General features: G+C 37.3%; 1 protein-coding gene across 1 annotated transcript; it reads left to right on the top strand.

The window, feature by feature from the left end:
- The first annotated feature begins 354 nt into the window (after nt 1-354).
- LOC137294741 (lysophosphatidylserine lipase ABHD12-like) lies at nt 355-18,357 on the top strand. The gene is made up of 12 exons (XM_067825834.1): nt 355-452; nt 5,507-5,640; nt 6,273-6,375; nt 7,197-7,295; nt 7,535-7,611; nt 8,689-8,818; nt 9,601-9,638; nt 9,919-9,998; nt 10,372-10,454; nt 11,236-11,314; nt 11,880-11,998; nt 12,452-18,357. The coding sequence occupies exons 1-12, from the start codon at nt 433-435 to the stop codon at nt 12,492-12,494; spliced, it is 1,005 nt and encodes a 334-aa protein (XP_067681935.1). The 5' UTR covers nt 355-432; the 3' UTR covers nt 12,495-18,357.
- Nucleotides 18,358-18,697: the final 340 nt, after the last annotated feature.

Here is an 18,697-nt window from a genome sequence, read left to right as displayed (position 1 = left end):
CATATATAATGTTTACCTATCTAAAATAAAAGATTTTAATAAGTCGCTGCCACAAGTCCAAAGAACACGAGAAATTGTAATAAGAATTACAATACACTAGAATCAAGAAGATTATGCTGATAATTTGACCAGTATTTTCATAGTTTTTTTCCCCTGACTAATGTTCAGAGTTGGTGGCTACGTGAAACGCGATGCCCTAATAACATGACACCAGCATAACATGAAGCTATTATTGACCTAAGGGGGGTAACTCACAGATTTTAACCCCCTTCTTGCAAAAATAGACTGTTCCGGAAGTCAACGTTGGGAGATTCCAAATGCAGGGGATTTCCAGTCACGAGTTATGTATGACAACCCTGGGCAGGAAACGTAACTGTGACTTGTGAAAGTCGCGTCATCAACAGCTGACATACTTGCGAACTTTGGACAGTCATGTGGTATAGCAGAGATAGGTAAGATTTAATTTTTATGTCATGCTTAGTTTGGAACAAGCAATGTAGTGATATCAGTTTTATCTACCCGCTGTTTGTGGAGTGTTGCTGTCGACTTGCCTACCAGTACCAGATATAACTGTTGACAAACAAACCGTGTTGATGTGTGTCGAGTTAAAAATAGACCACTGCTTCACCTTACAAAGACTGTTACCATACGTTCAGGCTGTTCCCGTCGACTGATCATGCTAATGGCATGTCTTGAGATACAATGGATGACATCAGCTTCTTCAAATGATAATAATCAGCATTGAAATAAAATTATAACCCTATTGCTGTCCAATACATAGATCCTTCACACTTTCAGAGATAAACAGATGGTCCTAAATATTTAGGAGTAGACACAATGCATATAGTATCATGTCGATCTTTGGTGATCAGGGAACGCATAGCTCCCTACATGCTGAGTCTCAACCTCAACCTGATCTTGTACAGTTAAAATGACATATCACTCCAGCATTGTAAGCCTGCAAACGGAGTTTATATGTGTTCATGCAGCTGTTGCTGGTATCTCCTTGGGATATAGCTGAGCATAAATTGCCACAAGTAGTAGAACTTGAAAAGGAGTCTAAAGCTCATGTGTCCCCACCTCACAATGACATCAGAAGTCTTTTTTTAACGCATGTGGCTGTAGGAAAAATATTAGTCATTAGGCTTTGTGTGTATGAGTGCAGTTGCCAGAAACAATTATATAACTCAGCAGTCTATTTTGATAACTGATACTTTGTCTTTATCTGGGTGAGGGACCAGCTGGATATTTATTGAAAGGGGTTGGCATTGGCAGTGAGATTGGTCATTCAACTGTATTGGAGCCAACAGTAACATATTTAACTCAGCCCCAGCTGCCAGTAGTAAATAATCAGAGCTCCCAATGTCTAAACTTATAAGACCTGACTTTGACTTCATCATGAATATTTCCCTTTCTTGCCCTCCAACTCTATGGCCATTCCGGGAATTATAATAGCTTCTTCTCTTGTTGATAGTGCTTTTTTGAAGTAACTGCTAATACCTATGCAAGATGATTAGAACATAAAGAGTTTTTCTATCAAGAAAGCTTGTTGTTAATAATGTAAACTGCATTGTGTTTTGTTTGAAGATGTTGGCAGTTTGAAATTTAGAAAACTGCAACCAAATCCAGTTTAAAATTTTGAATGAGAGGAATCATGTGTGACCTGAGATAATTAATGTATGGATGGTGGCATTACTTACAAAATGAAGCTATAGAGAAAATATAGCTTACTTCAGGTCACATCAGCATTCTTGCAGCTATTCACAACAACAATATAATGGAGACGACATTGTACAATGGGTAATCCAGAGTAAGTGAATCTTGCTCAATGCTGTATAATCAGAGATGGTGGGGTAGCCCAGTGTTTAAGGCATTTGCTCGTCACACAGAAGGCCTAGCTCTATTCCCCACATGGGTACAAGTGAAGCCCCTTGGTGCCCCTGCCATAAGGTTGTTGGAATATTGCTGAGACTGGTATAGAACTCACTCACTCACTCACTCACTCACTCACTCACTCACTCACTCACTCACTCACTCACTCACTCACTCACTCACTCACTCACTCACTCACTCACTCACTCACTCACTCACTCACTCACTCACTCACTCACCGCATGGAAATGTCAGGCAGTGTGTTTGTGATCCAGATAAATATCATCGACTTTTTAGCTTATTATCATTAAACAGTTTCATAATTATTGAGTTTTCAATCAGTCTGCTTAACTGTTTAAAATCAGTGGTGCCTATTTTGGGATATGGGGTCATCATGCTGAAAGAACTGAGAACTGTACATTTGTTTAATTTCAGGTGTGACCATTTTTGATAGATTGTTGTCCAAATTGTCCAAAAGATGTTGTTTCAAATTTATAACAATTTATGACTAAGAGAATATGTCACCAAAATTTTATCTAGTAATTTATCACATGCTTAAAAATGATGAAGGACATATTAACCGTCATCAACAGGTGATCTGCTTGTGATTATCACATACTTGGTGAAATAGTTAACAAATTTATTGTTAGTACCAGATGGTTGTAAAAGTTGCAGGCTGTGACGGATTAAGTTGGAAATATGATACAGGTTCCCAGACTGTGGGTTTGTTATTCAGTGGTATGGTCAGATGGTAATTCTAATTATTTGCCAAGACCCAAAGCTTGTATGTAAAAGTCTTGTACGAACGTCTCTGCTGATGCAACATACAAATCATACACACCAAAGTAAATTATATGAAGACATAAATACAAAAAAAATACAAATGGAATTTTCTTAAGAACAAAAGTTGAAATGGCCCAGTTTCCATACAATGATCCATTACTATGTGTACAATCTACAATAAAAGCGGAGAAAGGAAGATAAAAAACAAATAAAAATAAAAAGATTAATGTAAACTAAGAACTTCAACAAAAATAAAGAAGACAAACATCATATGTCAACTGAACAAACAAGCCATTAAAATCCATTGTGGTCAATGAGTGACGTTTATTTGATATTACTCATTGTCTCTTTCATGGCAACAAGGTTTGCACTTGAAATGTGGCTTTAACACCAGTAGGTATTTCGTGTTACTGTAAATAATGGATGTCAAACTAGCTGCCTCACACAGGTACTGAAATACCTTTTACAAATTATTTAGGTTTCTACAACCAACCATTTCCTTCAAGCATTTTAACTAATGGGCGGGTCAAAGGACTTCAATATTTTGTCCTTTTCTGATAACTGTTTGAGATAAGAACTACTGTTGCTTTAGTTATTATATTTACATTCATGCTAAAAACTGAAAATAAATAGAAGAATGATAATTTAATTCACTATTATACTTATAAACATACATCATGTACATCGTCCTTATCCCCTATCTGTGTTATGTAAACATATCCTATCATCTATAATGTATTACCATTGGCTTCCATCATTGTTATCATAACTGTCAGCTTCCTATCAGTGCTTGTTTATACTGGCTTCCAGCTTTCGTTAATTCATTCCACTTGTTACTTTGTTATTGTTTTACCTGTACATATAAATATAGCTCTGTACCCTATTCTCAATCACCTGATGAAGGAGTAAGCATTAACTCCGAAACGTTGTGTTCTCATATAAAGAAGTTGATATCCATAAAAATCTTCATTCTTAAAGGTCACATGCAATGTAAAACACAACTTTGCAGATTCTGGTACCTTTCGGTATGCACTTACCGAAACAAATCATACAAAATGCCAATTCAACCTATAAAGTTGAAAAAAATGCGATGAAAAAAAAGCCCGCGAAATCGGAGTTCAAACGTTTCACTAAATTCCCCCCAGTGCTGGGAAAACTGGTTTCAACAGCTGTGCTGCGTCCACAACGCATGCGCAGTGAATAGGTTCACGGAGCTTGAAACAGTATGCATGCCCAGCGTCGTGAGCAGTAGTCTAATCTTGTACACAAACAAATAAATAATCTACTTGTTACGTAAAAAAAACTTGTTGATTGTGGTGAGCAGTCTCTTTTTACAGCAGTTTATTCACACCTATATGTCTGTCTGCCTGTCTGCCTGTCTGCCTGTCTGCCTGTCTGCCTGTCTGCTAAAGACAACATGCAATACACAGCTTCAATCACTGACCACGTGCATTTTGAACTTAACACCTATCAGACTACACGACATGAAGAAAATAAGTATGACTCGTGCACCCGAGTCCCGTGTCTGCCACATTATGTAATTAGGCATGTGTGATACACATGACATGTTTTTATGTCTGTGGGTTGCAAAGAAACTACATTCATTTTTTTCGGATGACTGGATCTGACGGAAACTGGTGCAAACTCTTGTCTGTTTCAAGTCCTGCTTTGTACTTGGACGAATGACAAAATCCAGCCATGCAGTAGTTTACCATCTCTACTGACATGATTTTTGATTGGATCGAGTGCAAATTCAGAGAACATGTATTTTCAAAACCCAACATCTCTATATACATTCTTCATGGATAACCACTTCTTTTAGTGTATGTGATTTTGTTTGACAACAGTATATGAATCCATACTGAAACGACACATCAAGTACACAAAAAGAAGTTGTTATTCATAAAGAATCTTACTTTCTTGTGATTGGCTATACTTCTAAAATGCCCATTAAACAGATCATCTTTCTCAAGTTTACACACAATGAACCCTCAGCATATCAGTAAATGAAACAGCCAATCGGAAGCTGTCGTTACACTTGAGTGCATATCCACCCGCTATGACTGGGTTCGGTCTCCCAAGGGCTTCGTTTCGGGGAAGTAAGCCCAAGTACAAAATATTGCACTTTTGAATCGCGATTGTACGCTTATAATTTTGTTTATTTGTTTTTTTAAAAGCAACAATGTATATTATATGTCATGAATAAGTGATAAATGTGTTTTAATTATGTTTGATTTTTTGGTTGCATGTGACCTTTAAGATAATACAGTCTACAATGTACAATAACAAAAGAGAATGCAAGATTACAGAACAAACTAAACATACTAAGATTAATGTGAACTAAAAACCTCAAAGTGAATAAAGAAGTGGCCCATCATATGTCAGCAAAACTAACAAAGAACAAGTCATTAAGACAATTTTAATCCATTGTGAATAGTTTGGGATGCTTATTTGACAGAAAATGATAATGATTCCCTTACTCATTGTGGCTTTCGCGGCAATGAGGTTAGTGCTTGAAATGGCCCTAACAGCAATAGGTATTTCTGAAGTGTGGTTTTCCTGGACAAACATGCACACAAATAGCATTTTCTTATGACCTGTAGTGTATCAGTTGGAAAAATATGTTGCCAAACTCCATCAAATGCCTCACACAATACTGTGATAGAATTGGATTGTGGGTTTCCAGGGCCTAAATTTTCGAAGCTCTCTTAGAGTTAAGATAGTTAGAAGTTAATGTTAATGTGTGGTACTTACTACCATCTGGACTGTTTGGGAGCTTCAAAAGTCTAGGTCCAGGGCATTGAACAACAGTCACTGGTCCTTTGCTCTGTAGAGTGTTTTCCATTTGCAGGACGTTTCTGGGATACCTCAAGCGCTTCCAGCTGCGCTTCCTGGTGGTGATGGGGGTCTTCCTGTATGTTGTCGTACCTCTATTGGTATGGCTTCACCCCAGCATTGTCAACATCTTCATCTTCGGAAACTACTGTAAGTCCTGTCCTTTTCTCCAAGCACTGTCAGCAACATTCGAAACATTTTTCAAATTATTACACACTGTTTAGCAGAGTCAGTTCATGAAACATCATCGAGGAATCTTGCTTTGTGTCACTATTGTTACTGTCAGATTATATGAAGCCCATTTCAAGTGTCCCCTGATGTTGCTGGAATATTGCCAAAAGCACAGCAAAACTAAACACTCACACTCACTGCTGTCAGGTTCATTAGTCATGATGAATACAATGATTAAGGTATGTGGAATCACTGACAGGGTAGCATTGTACAATGCAAACATGGCTGTTAGATGGTAGTAACTTACATGCTTCAAGCAGAAACCATATATTACAAAATATTTTCTGTTCCCTATTGTGACATAGACTCTGTATTGCAGATTGCTCCATACAGCAGGGAACTCATTCTAATTCAGCTAAGTATGTATCATGAGTCCGCTTAAGGGTCACCAATATAACTAAATTTGCGGTTATATAATCACCAGTATACCTCCCCAATTTGTCAAACACAGTACAGTTATCCGCTAATTGTGATCACCGGCCACTAGTTTACAGTGGGTCAGAGGATGTGTACTAAAACTGCATTAATTACTTTCTTTGTTGCCCTTGCAGTTGTGCTTCCTTTTTCCGACCTCTCCCATCCCAGCTCCTACGGCCTACATGACACTCGCAACTTCCAGATTGTCAGTGATGATGGTTTGCAGCTGGGGATATGGTGAGTGACTTTGTCAGAATTTGTAGGGTTCTCATTCTTAGGGATAGTTCATATATTAAATATATATTTCTTATCTATATGATGGTCAAGCTAGCTTAGGGGTTCCCCTTACCCTCATCCCCACCCCAACCTCCCAGGTACCCTCTCAATAACTTCTCAAACTGTTACCCCATAACTAGCTTCCCAGGTATTCCCAACCAGAATCTTTTTAGGTACTCCGCATAGTAAATAACTTCTTGCCAGGTATCCCCTACAATAACTACCTTCCCACATACACCCCCAATAACTTCATTCCCGGGTATCCCCTACAATAACTACCTTCCACATACACCCCCAATAACTTCATTTCTGGATATCCCCTACAATATCTACGTCCCTCCATACACCCCCAATAACTTCATTCCCGGGTATCCCCTACAATAACTACATCCCCCCATACACCCCCAATAAATTCATTCCCGGGTATCCCCTACAATAACTACGTTCCACATACACCCTCAATAACTTCATTTCCGGGTATCCCCTACAATAACTACCTTCCACATACACCCCCAATAACTTCATTTCCGGGTATCACCTCCAATAACTACCTTCCACGTACACCCCCAAAAAGTTCATTTCCAGGTATCCCCTACAATAACTACCTCCCACATACACCCCAATAAGTTCAATTCTGGGTATCCCCGACAATAACTACCTTCCTCATACAAACCCAATGACTTAATTTCTGGGTATCCCCTACAATAAGTATCTTCCCAAGTGTTCTCAACAACAGTATTGTGATAATGTCACTAATGCTAAGCTGATAACCTATGTTCCAGGCACTTGTTACCAGCCTCACTTAGTGGTCAGCCTTTTGAACAGGCTTTGGCATCTGGAAAAGAGATAATTCTGTATTTACATGGAAAAGGTCAAAATAGGTAAATATTTGCCAGTCCTTGCATGTGATTTCAAAAAGTCAGATTGTTTCATTGACTACTGCACTCTCTCACTCACTATATGACTCCCTCACTCATTCAACCACTCACCCAGCCATTCTCTCTACCACACAACCGTTCACTCACCCCTGCAACAAACAAACTTCTTTGTCAATTCCTCCTTTTATATTCATCATTTTCTTTATCAAAATGTTTGAATGTTTGTGTGATTTATTTTTCAGAGGGAGTAAGATTCGTGTAGGAACATACAAAGCACTGAGGCAGATGGGCTACCATGTCATCACCTTTGACTACAGAGGTAGGAGTCATGTGTGCAACCAATGGTAGATATGCTGGAGAATATCTCTTGCTCTGGATGGTCACCTGCTTTTGAATTGTTAACCTTAATTAGTAAAATGCAGACTCTAATTTAAAGGAGTGAAACAGGGCCTTGTTGTAGATTGAAATCTTTTTCATGTAATTAACACATCTCAGGCGATTCTGCTGCAACTCTGCATGTATTCGGGAAATAACCTTTTCGATTGCTGTCATGACATCAGTCGGTTCTGCAGACATTGCACTTAAAAGAGTTATGAAAAAGTTCAAGTAAATGTGATATTGGGTTATGCCAATTTTGTTTTGCTCCATGGTTCAGGAGTATGTTTGAACATACTGGGATTACATTAAATATGTTTATGTCGGACATGCTTATCGGTTAGCCTAGTGGTTAAAGCATTCAATTGTCACACCAAAGACTTGGGTTTGATTCCCCACATGGGTAATATTGCTGGAATATTGCTAAAAACAGCATAAAACCCTCTGACACACTCTTTCATAGCCGCTGGTGTAGTTTAGTTGATATGTATTTAAGAAAGTGTGGTTTTAACACATAAAATAGTGGTCCCTCTAAGTTTGTTATAACCATTGTTTACTGTAACAAAACACAACATTTTGATCTAGACTCTTTTAATCTCCAACTTTTACTTCTTCATAACAATAGGTATATTTCATCATAATGATGAGCATGATGAATTTTCTTCCCAGGGTTAAACCCACTGGTAATTTGTGTGTAATTAGAAGTGAGTGACTCTGTTTCTGAGACAGTTTCTGACTTCTGAATCATTGACTGATTCTGTGTCTGGTACATCTGAATCTGTGGTTCTGAGACAGTTTCTGACATCTGAATCTGTGGTTCTGAGACAGTTTCTGACATCTGAATCTGTGGTTCTGAGACAGTTTCTGACTTCTTAATCTGCAACTGATTCTGTGGCAGATGCTGTTTCTGAAAACTGTTTCTGATGTGAGGATGACTGTTTGATGATGATGACTGATGACTGATTAATGTGAGGATGACTGTTTTTTAAGCTCTGACTAACTCTGTTTGTGATATTGCCAGGCTATGGTGACTCCACAGGATTCCCGACTGAGGATGGCCTCATGGCTGACGCTCTCACAGTGTACAAATGGGTTAAGCTACAATGCCAGTCTTCCCCTGTGTTTATATGGGGGCACTCTCTAGGAACTGGGTCAGTATTTACCTCACATCAAGGCTATGTGGTCAAGTGTATTCTCTGCCAAAATTCAAACCATGTCTGACATAAATATAGTGGACAGCATTAAAAATACAACTCTGTTTTCATTACATTTTTCAATAGAAGACATAAATATGAACACTCACTTTTATCAGATTTCATTTTTTTTTAAAATTGCATTTTTTTGCAGTTCAGTATATTTTAATGCTGATTTAGGATAAAGACAGAAGTTTTTTGTTATTTTTATGGATGACGTTCACTTGATGAAGAAGTAAGAATATACTTCGAAACGTTGTGACTCTTCACAAGAAAGAAGTTACCTCCAAGAAAACTGACAAACACAGCTAGGATAAGTTTGGACTCAATTCTCATGCATGGATCACAGAAAATGCTTCATATGATGCTGAGGGGAAGTGGGGTAGCCTAGTGGGTTAAACGTTCACTCGCTACACCAAAGTCCTGGATTCGATACTCCGCATGGACTCAATGTCTGAAGCCCAGTTCTCATGTCTCCAGCTGTGATGTTGGTGGAATATTGCTAAAAGCAGCACAAAAGTAAACTCACTCACTCACTCGTATGACTATGTTCATTTTAATATGATTTCTTAACCAAAAAGGATGGGAGAGTTTCAGCAGATGCCCAAGAAACAGTTCTATTTGTTTCATAACCTCAAGTGGTGATGGCTTATTTTCACAACAGTAAAGGTTAGTGGTTGTGACTTCTGTTCACCTTAAGTACAGATCACACATAACCATTGCTGACAATCTCTTTCCAGGGTAGCTACCAAGCTCGCCAGGCACCTCAGCTTAGAGGGTGAGTTGACATGGTTCTCAAGGTAGTCCTTTTTGAACAGAACTTGTTGAATGATATTGTGATGTACATCAATTCATCATATTTTGATGATATGACATAACGAGATTTTTTATGTAACCATGGTCTTACATAATGAAATTTCTATTTATATCATTTTTATGTCATTAATTCATTCTTGGGTGGCAGAATTAAGATTACCTGTAACTTTACTATAATGGCCTGATTAAAGGTACTTTGGTGTGATGTTTACTGTAATAGCCTGATGTATGCTGTGTTTTAGGTACACCTGCACTGGGCGTGGTCCTACAGAACCCCTTCACCAATGTCCTGAGTGTCATGGACTACTCCAAAATGGCTATAGTAAGACAGGAGATTTTTATCCAAAGGATGAATGTAAATGCAGTAAACATAGTAAAGCAGATCTGTAATGAAGTCAAACATGTGAGTGTTGTATTGAACCCTTTTCTTTTGGAAAAAAGAATTGTTCATGGAGCATGAGTCATCCTGTCTTGTTGCTGAATGAAAGCAGTTCAGAGTACACAATAAGATGTTTTGTGGAATTTCTTTGTGAAGGTGGATTTTAAAAAGGAAAGCATTAGAAAAATAGAATCAGTACCAAGAGTATTTAGAAATTAAAGTCAAGATAGAGCTCACAACTGCCCCAGACTTCAAATGCATCACTACTCATATACTATGGAATAAGATGAACTGACCTCCATACTCACCTCCACAGCCGTACAGGTTCCTGCCCTGGTATATGCCGTATTTCAAGAGGTCCCTCAAGTCGACAGGGACATCATTTTCCAGTGACATCTAGTAAGTATCTGAGATATCACATTACATGTGACTCACTGTGGTCAAGCAGATCTATGGGAAGAGGTACATGCTTGCCATCGTGGTCTTCAACTGCCAGATTAGGACCAGGAACCTGGATGAGGTCAAGTATATGGTGTGTTTTCCTGATGTGGAATAGTACTCATGCTGGTTTGCCAGGCCAGAGACATGATATTGCTTTGATATTACTATGATGTTGCTGACTGCAGTGAATTGAATTAATTGTCATTCCAGGCAAATAAATATACATGTCACATGTTGAATAAATCTGTAGAACATGTCATGTGTTGAATGTGGCAGTTTGACATGCCATGTGTTGAATAAGTCAGTAGGTCAGGTCATGTGTGAAATCAGGCAGGTTGTCATATTCCCGCCTGTTGAATCTGGCAGGTGGATATGTTGACATGTTTTGAATGTGGCAGATTGTCATATTGTCGTGTGTTTAATGTGGCAGGTGGACATGTGGACATGTTTTTAATGTGTCTTCTTGTCGTCTGTTAAATGTGGCAGGTGTAAATGTTCTTATGTGTTGAATAAAGCAGAGGCAAATGTTGTCATGTGTTGAATATGGCGGGTTGTCATACTGTCATGTGTTGAATGAGGTAGGTGGAAATCATGTGTTGAATGTGGCAGATGCTAATGTTGTCATGTGTTGAATGAGGCAGGTAGACAATTATGTGTTGAATGAAGCAAGCATTATTTCATATGTTGATTGTCTCTTGAGTTACTTTGTCCATTCATTCAGAAATTTCCTGTGTTTCAGCATCTGTGATGTGACATCACCCATCCTCATAATACATGCAAAAGATGACCGCGTTATACCAATTGAACTGGCATATAAGGTAACTGTGACATTAGGAAAGTCGTTCCACCCAGGTATCCACACAGTGACCTGTTCATTGAATTGAAATATACAAGACACCCCTGTTAAATGAAACATGATTGAATAAGATTCTATATATATTCTATATCTCTATGTATATGTCAATATATCTCATTTAAGGTGAAACAAAATATGGATGTTCAGCTATTGTCTCTCTTTAGGTAGCAAATAGTTAATATTTCAAGCAGATTGTATGAGTAACAGATATTACTGACAGGGCAGGATGTTTGTTCCTTTTCCCTGAACACCTGGTGTTATAAGGGGTCTCTGGTGTTTTAAGGGGCAGTGGGAAAGTCTAATGGTTAAATCTGAAGACCGAGTTTGATTCCCCTCACGTACAATGTGTGAAGCCCCCCTGGTGTCCCCTGCCATGACATTATACTTCCTGTTTGATTGTAATCTGCCTGTTCCACCCTGTGGACTCTGCAGGAATCAAACCTCATAACTCTTTTGCATTGTGTTTTGGTATATATATTGTCATACCAAACACCTTACATGACCAATCAGTGTCTTCCTCTCCCCAGCTGTTTGAGACAGCCCAGAACACACCGGCCAGGTCTAACGCCATCACCGAGATGGTGGTGATGGATGGATGTGGTCACAACAATGCTTACTTGGATCCTGACTTTTCAAGGATTGTCACGTAAGTAACAATGCCAGTGTTATTGGTGAGAAGACGGTGTAATGTGACAGTAGGAACCAACTGGGAGAAGAGTATGTCAGTGACAAATTGTCTCCTTTTTCATAGCAAATATTTATTACACATCTATGCAGCTTGAAAGGGCCTCTGATCCATTCTTAAGAAAGAGGTAAGATAGTGACGGCCTGTTCTCAATCTACACCACCACCTGATTTAAGTGTTAAGGGACGGTGGAGTAGCCTAGTGGTTAATGTGTGGTTAGTGGCGCCTAGTTCACTGTGTCAAACCCATTTCTGATGTCCCATATTATTGTAACACTAAACTCACTCACTCATTCACTTGAAACAGTTTTTCACAATGTGTTTAACTGTTTGGTTGATTTTAACATGTAATAAAATAATTCTGAACTTTTAGAAAAATTGATAATAATGTTTTGTTTGTTTGTTTTTTTTTCAGAAAATTCACGTCATCTCTTCTGCAAAACAAAAAGGCTCTGTGATAGTCTGTCTGTTCCTGTTCTGTTGCTGCGTTGTGATGGGCAGTTTAGGAAGAGGTGCCAGTGCCTTGCTTTCATCCTATGTAATAACCTCAATTGGCTGATGTTGCGTTTTGTTTGGTGGCTGAACTGCAATGGAACAGCACGTCTGCACCATGAACATGTTACACATTTGTCATGGCTTCTCTCTTGTTGCTCAACCGATGCTTGTACTGCTGGATTGTAGGATGTTTTCTTGTGCTGGGTGTGATGTACAAACGGACCATATTGACAAGGTGATGGCATTCAGATTTACATAGACTTCAGACAGTCATATTGTTTAAGTTGTTTTGTAAAACAACACATTGCTATGTATTTAACTTGTGATTGATGGAAAAGACAGTTTCTTTGAATTGATGATAAACAACCCAAGGGTACACTGTCATCTTTGAAGAATTAATGCCGAACAACATATGTTAATGTCATGATAATGTGCTATTTTCCTGAACTTAAGTGAATGAATGCTGAATGAAGGAAAACATATATTTTTCTTTAGCTCAGCGTGCTTGTAACAGTATGATAAATGAGTTCAAGTACCACATCCTTATCTGTGATATATAGGCATAGAGTTTGAAAATCTTTCAACTTAAGTATGATCTTATGAATTTTTTTGTGCAAAATCTCACAGTGTTGTAGTATATTCTGTTTTATAAGCAAAAATATCTGACAGCTTTCTTCATCATGATTTGAAGAGATGATGATGTATGTCGACTTGTTCAAGTGCATGATGTGTACTACTTTTATATTTTGGAGCAGAATATAGTGGTCATGTCTTTTTCTCAGCTTTAACATTGATAATGAACAGTGCTTAATACATGTTTACACAGGAATCTTGTCCTCAGTGCTTACCATAAATTTACATTTCTGGTTCAGTTTATGCCTCATCACTTTAAAGAATTTCAAAAGAGGAAGGGGTTGGCAAAAAAACCTTCAGCTTCTGGAGATTGTTATGACTGACTGACTGACTGAAACAAATACTCTAATTCCAACAAACTATGCAAACCCTCTGTTATATTCAGTTGTAGATTATTCCAGGGCATGAAACTCCCAAAAGTTTCAGCTAAACCACAGGGTTGGTTAGATGTAAAACTTGCCAGCCTTGGCCAAAACTTACCTTCCCACAAAATATCTTCATATACTTGTCTCAGTTTTAACCCAACCGTCAGCAGGCAGGTATTTTGGATGCTGTTTATTCCAATAGGATAAAGGGCTTTACAGCTTCTTAACTGTTGGGAGGGTAGCCACAATACTTGACAGTGTTGTAGACAACAGATGGGTCAGCTAGTGTAGTCAATGATCATAATATTAACTCTAGATAATAGCATGTTTTAATACAGCTATAGATGTATCTGTTTCACAATTATGGGGGTTGTGTGTTTTCAGACATACAAGAATCTACAACAGTACTAGTGATATTAAAGTAAATGTTCGCACTGTCCATTTACACAAGGAGGCATTATTTTAGATATAATCAGTGTTACAGGTTTGTATATGTGATGTGTATGTAATGGGATTTTGGTCTTGGGATGCAGCTGACATTGATATATTGATGTGCACAGTATATATCCAAACTGCAGATGAAGATACAGTCATGGTTGATGTCTTGGTATTGATAATTCTGTAGCATTTTGGCACCATTTTGTAACACATTAGAAACGCAAATTTCAAGTTGATGACACACTGCATTTATATATTTGACAGAGCGCATGCAGTTTGCTCAAAGACAAAATATTTCTGAACAACTGCTATTGTTTTTGGTTACCTCAGATATGTATGGAGTGTTTCTATATGGAATCTGTGTGTAATGGTGATGTGTTTTGTCAAAGAGTAAGTTGTTACTTTGGAAGACTGGCACCAGGAGGTGATTTTCTCAAGCAGTTGTATGAACAAATGATCTTTGTACTGCTTTTAGTATTTTAGCAGTATTAAAATTTTGGAGTTGAACTTTGTTTCTACCTAATACCTTTAATATGCTGTTTCTAAAATGATCGCCTCTGCATGTTGTAAGAAAGACCATTTCCAAGCAATATTATGATATTGTAACATATATTTATGTTTTGTTTTTCTTTTAAGATTTCATTCCTTCATTACACTTTTACATTAGTTAATAATGATTAATTGTTCCAGTGTTATGATAAAGATCTTATCTGTTATCACAATATTTCAGCACCTGGAGGATTTGTGCTGCATTACCAATATACAATGATGCATTTATAAACTGATACGTGTAATACACACTGTGAAAACTATTAGGATATAAAGTGTGTTTTGTATTTTATTATTAATATCATCCAGTTCACTGTGTTTTACCTAAGGGGTCATGTCAGTGGTTCAGTAAAGTCAAAAGGTTAGTTCTGTTTTGTTTATTAACATAATTATTGTTTCATTATTTTAGACGCATATTCACTGCATTTTACTTTTCTGTTCTGTTTTATCAAACTGATTGCACAATATGCTTTGACAAGCTGATGTGATTGTGAAAATGTTTTCTTGGTTTTTGATCAAAGTTTTACTCATAAACTCTAGTGATTGAGATTCTGCTAATGAGAAAAAAACACATGCTGTTTTTGTTAACCCAAGATATTTTAACATTCCACATAAGCTTTAGAAGAGATTGACTAGAGCAGTGCCATGTTGCAGGAAATGAAATCATGAAGTGATACTGGTCTCAGATGGTGACTGTTTTTAGTAAAATATGTTCGGACAAGTGTAGCGCTGACAGACCTTGAACATTATTTGGGGCGAATCAAGATTTGAATGTGTGATGACAGGTTCTTTTGATGGATGTTGCAGAGAATTTTCATACTGTGAGATATTGTATTGCGAAGACATACATTGAAATATGTATTGCAATATATTGCATGAAGTAGTTTTAAGCAAAAACTTATTTACAATTGAACTCATGCTTGATTTACTATCCTCAATAAAGTTTAGTAACATAAAACATTTAAATATTATTTGGCTCAGATGAACCAAGGAAATATCCAACATTTTCCAAGTTTTCTGAATGCAAGTCAAAATACCGATTTCAATATATATCACAGTATGTACCGTTAAATACCAGTGAACTGGCTATGTTTCACAGTCCTAATAGGTTCCTGGAGTCACTAAGCGCGGCAACTCTGCACAGTGAATTGCAGAACCTGAGACAACAGGCCACCTCATGTCAACAGTATTTGCCCAGTGACATTCTTGTGATGAAACTGCAGTGATATGAAGTCATCCTGCCTGGCAATATTGTTGCCTCACTAGGTAGCCTAGTGGTTAAAGCTTTTGCTCATCACACCCAGGACCTGGGTTCAGTTTCCCACATGGCTGCAATATGTGAAGTCAATTTTTGGTGTTCTGCATTTAGATGTTTGTAGAATATTGCTAAAAGCATTGTAACACTAAACTCACTGACATGCTAGCTCTCTTCTTGAAACCCATTCTGCAATCTTCTGGTGTTTCATTTGTATACAATTTTTGTACTTCCACGTTCAGTTTATGATCTAATGTATTGTTTGACAGTGTGTTACACAACATAATATCGTTAGTTTATGATTTGTTCATTGAACAAAATAGAAATGTCAGAAGGTAACCTCAACAAAACCTGAAAGCAGTCTTTAGGCAGATAGTACTCAAAACACCATGTATGCTACTACATGGTAGCTGTTATCAGGTTACATCAGTGACTGCCTCCTTCCGATATTGCCATTTGATCATGTTTCTTGTCAACTGAATCTCTTTTATCTCGTCCTGCTCAGTGGTGTAATTTTGGACTTCAGTCTGCAGCATAGCTAATTTTCTGACAATGAGCAAAATATTCATACTTTGTGATATGTTATTGCATTTTAATGCATTGTTAAAATACACCCAGAAATAACCAAGAATTTGGAAAATAAGAAAACTTGCATTTTTTTAGCAGAATAACCTTTTCTTCCCATTTTCCTGTTGCCAAGGATGGTACCGGTAAGTCTGGAATCTTGGATATACCACTGCTTTTCACAATTAAGATGAGGTGTATATCCAACTTAACCAGTAAATGATAAGACTTCATTAACAAGTCAGAAAACAGTAACTGTGCCAAACACTACCATACAGCTTTGATATCAAGATGATGCATGTAATAGGGCCATTAACAATATTTCTTTGTTTACTTACATCTAACTTTCTTGTCTATGTTATTTTTTGTCTGGATTCTGCCATATCTTTACACTGATACTGCTGCAGTATTTTTTAAAAGACCAATCACCTCATACTTAGGGCATGTCGACTGAATTCTTTGCTCTCAAACATACATATTTTTTCATCTGCACAGCCTAGTGTATGTATATGAGTTGTTTATGGTTTATTTTGCGTTCTATTTTTACTGCCAGGGATGAATAAATAAGCTAGAGCAGTTGCACTTGCTCATTTGCTAGTTATATGAGTAATTATGAGTAGGTAGATCTGCACTGAGACTTCTACATACTCTTTGATGTACAGTTTGCTGATTGTGCTGCATTATAAGATTGGTTGTTTACAAAGAAAATTATTTATAAAATGTATAGCTAAAATGGACAGAATTTGCATACAGATTCTGCATGTTCTCAGCATGTGTTAGGAATACTGGGTCACTGGGTTATTTGACACCATAATGAGACGGTGGTATGTTTGTTTCGGTTTGTTATGTTCTATTAAATTGCTGTTCTCAGTATCAGTGATGGCAATGATGAGGTGTGTAATATTGTCACTAAACTGATGCTATTGTTATTTGTTCATTTTTGGCTACAAATTCTATCCATTTTGGTTGTAATAGAGGGTAACATTTCAATGCATTGTTCTTTGCAGAGTCCTCCATCTCCTCAACTGCCCTCCATCATGGTGCAGTTAATAGCAGATGTCATGCATCTGCAAATGATATTTCCCAGAAACTTATTGTTAGTTATGAGGCATATAGATATAACTATGAAGGTTTCAAAACTCAGTTTAGCAATGTCAACTTTGATTGTAAACCCACTCAAATGATTTTACACAGTATTCTATAACAAATGAATCAAAGCTATTTTATTACACATGCTGTATATTTTTATTTAAGTTTTTTTGTGGTAATGTGCACTCACTACTGTTGAATCTCTAGTCACCATTAACACATGCCACCTGTGACCAATTCAACAATGCAAGTGTAGACATACATACAGCATCATGAAGGCTTGAATTGCTTTTATTGCAAAGTGTGTCGGAACCAGACACAGCTGGGATCTAGATGGCATTAACAGCGTTTAGCTCCCATGATTACTTGTTGAATACCTGGTTATAAATGATATTTAATCATTGCATGGTTGCTCATTGCCAGTGTTCTTTTTTAAATATGAACTATTTTGCTCGAAAACCATGGGTCCACTGAAGTTGATACTGGCTTGTTTTTTCCAAATTATTGGCTTGTTTGTTCCACCAAAATGTAATTTTGTGTACACCTGAACCAATCCTGTGCTCACCTGAATTAATTCAAGTGTGTTTTAATGTGATTTTTAGGAGGTCAGCTGTAGCAGCAATACTGAAAGCTAGATAAACACATTCTTGCACATGTAATTAACGTTGTTACTTGTGATGGCATAGTGGTACTCAACGTAAACAAGTTGATATCAGACATTTGCATTTTGAATGTACAACAATAGTCTTGAAAAACATTTTTAGAACTGGAAACATCGTTTTCTCTGAATATGAAGAAGTGATGCAGTTGAAATTTGTATTTTTCAAATAAATGATATAAATGAAGTGAAATAATCATGTGTGTGAAACACGTTTGTATGTTTTGTATGTCTGTCATTGTCATCTTATACAATAAACAGTCTTTCTGTAATGACGATTTGTCTGTACTGAACAGGATGTTCTGATCAATGCTTCAGTCATCATTTCTTTCTGTTGATTGTAATACAAGAGAATTAGGGACTGATAATATATAAAACAGTATAACAGGTGCAACATTATTTATTAAGTTTTAAAATAAGACAAAATCGTCCCAACAAAGGTACTGGCTAGTGACCAGCTATCGCCATTTCTAATGATTAGCTCCAGTGTTTGCTTTCATAATAAAACAAAATTGAATTTTTCTGTAATGATGATTTGTCTTGACTGTTAAGGAAGTGCTAACCGGTGGTTCATCCACCATTCCTTCTAAATGTGATCTGTGTTGGTTGCTGTAA

This window comes from Haliotis asinina, chromosome 8 (genome assembly GCF_037392515.1).
Source record: "Haliotis asinina isolate JCU_RB_2024 chromosome 8, JCU_Hal_asi_v2, whole genome shotgun sequence".
Taxonomy (NCBI): domain Eukaryota; kingdom Metazoa; phylum Mollusca; class Gastropoda; order Lepetellida; family Haliotidae; genus Haliotis; species Haliotis asinina.
The sequence above is the reverse complement of the archived record's forward strand: the minus strand, read 5'-3'. Positions and strand labels throughout refer to the sequence as shown.

Bases quoted from the DNA above. Each gene is read 5' to 3' on its own strand.
- LOC137294741 (XM_067825834.1), top strand. From the start codon at position 433: ATGTGGTATAGCAGAGATAG. The intron at 5,641-6,272 runs GTAAGTCCTGTC...TTGCCCTTGCAG, and splicing joins CTTCATCTTCGGAAACTACT to TTGTGCTTCCTTTTTCCGAC. The intron at 10,455-11,235 runs GTAAGTATCTGA...CCTGTGTTTCAG, and splicing joins TCATTTTCCAGTGACATCTA to CATCTGTGATGTGACATCAC.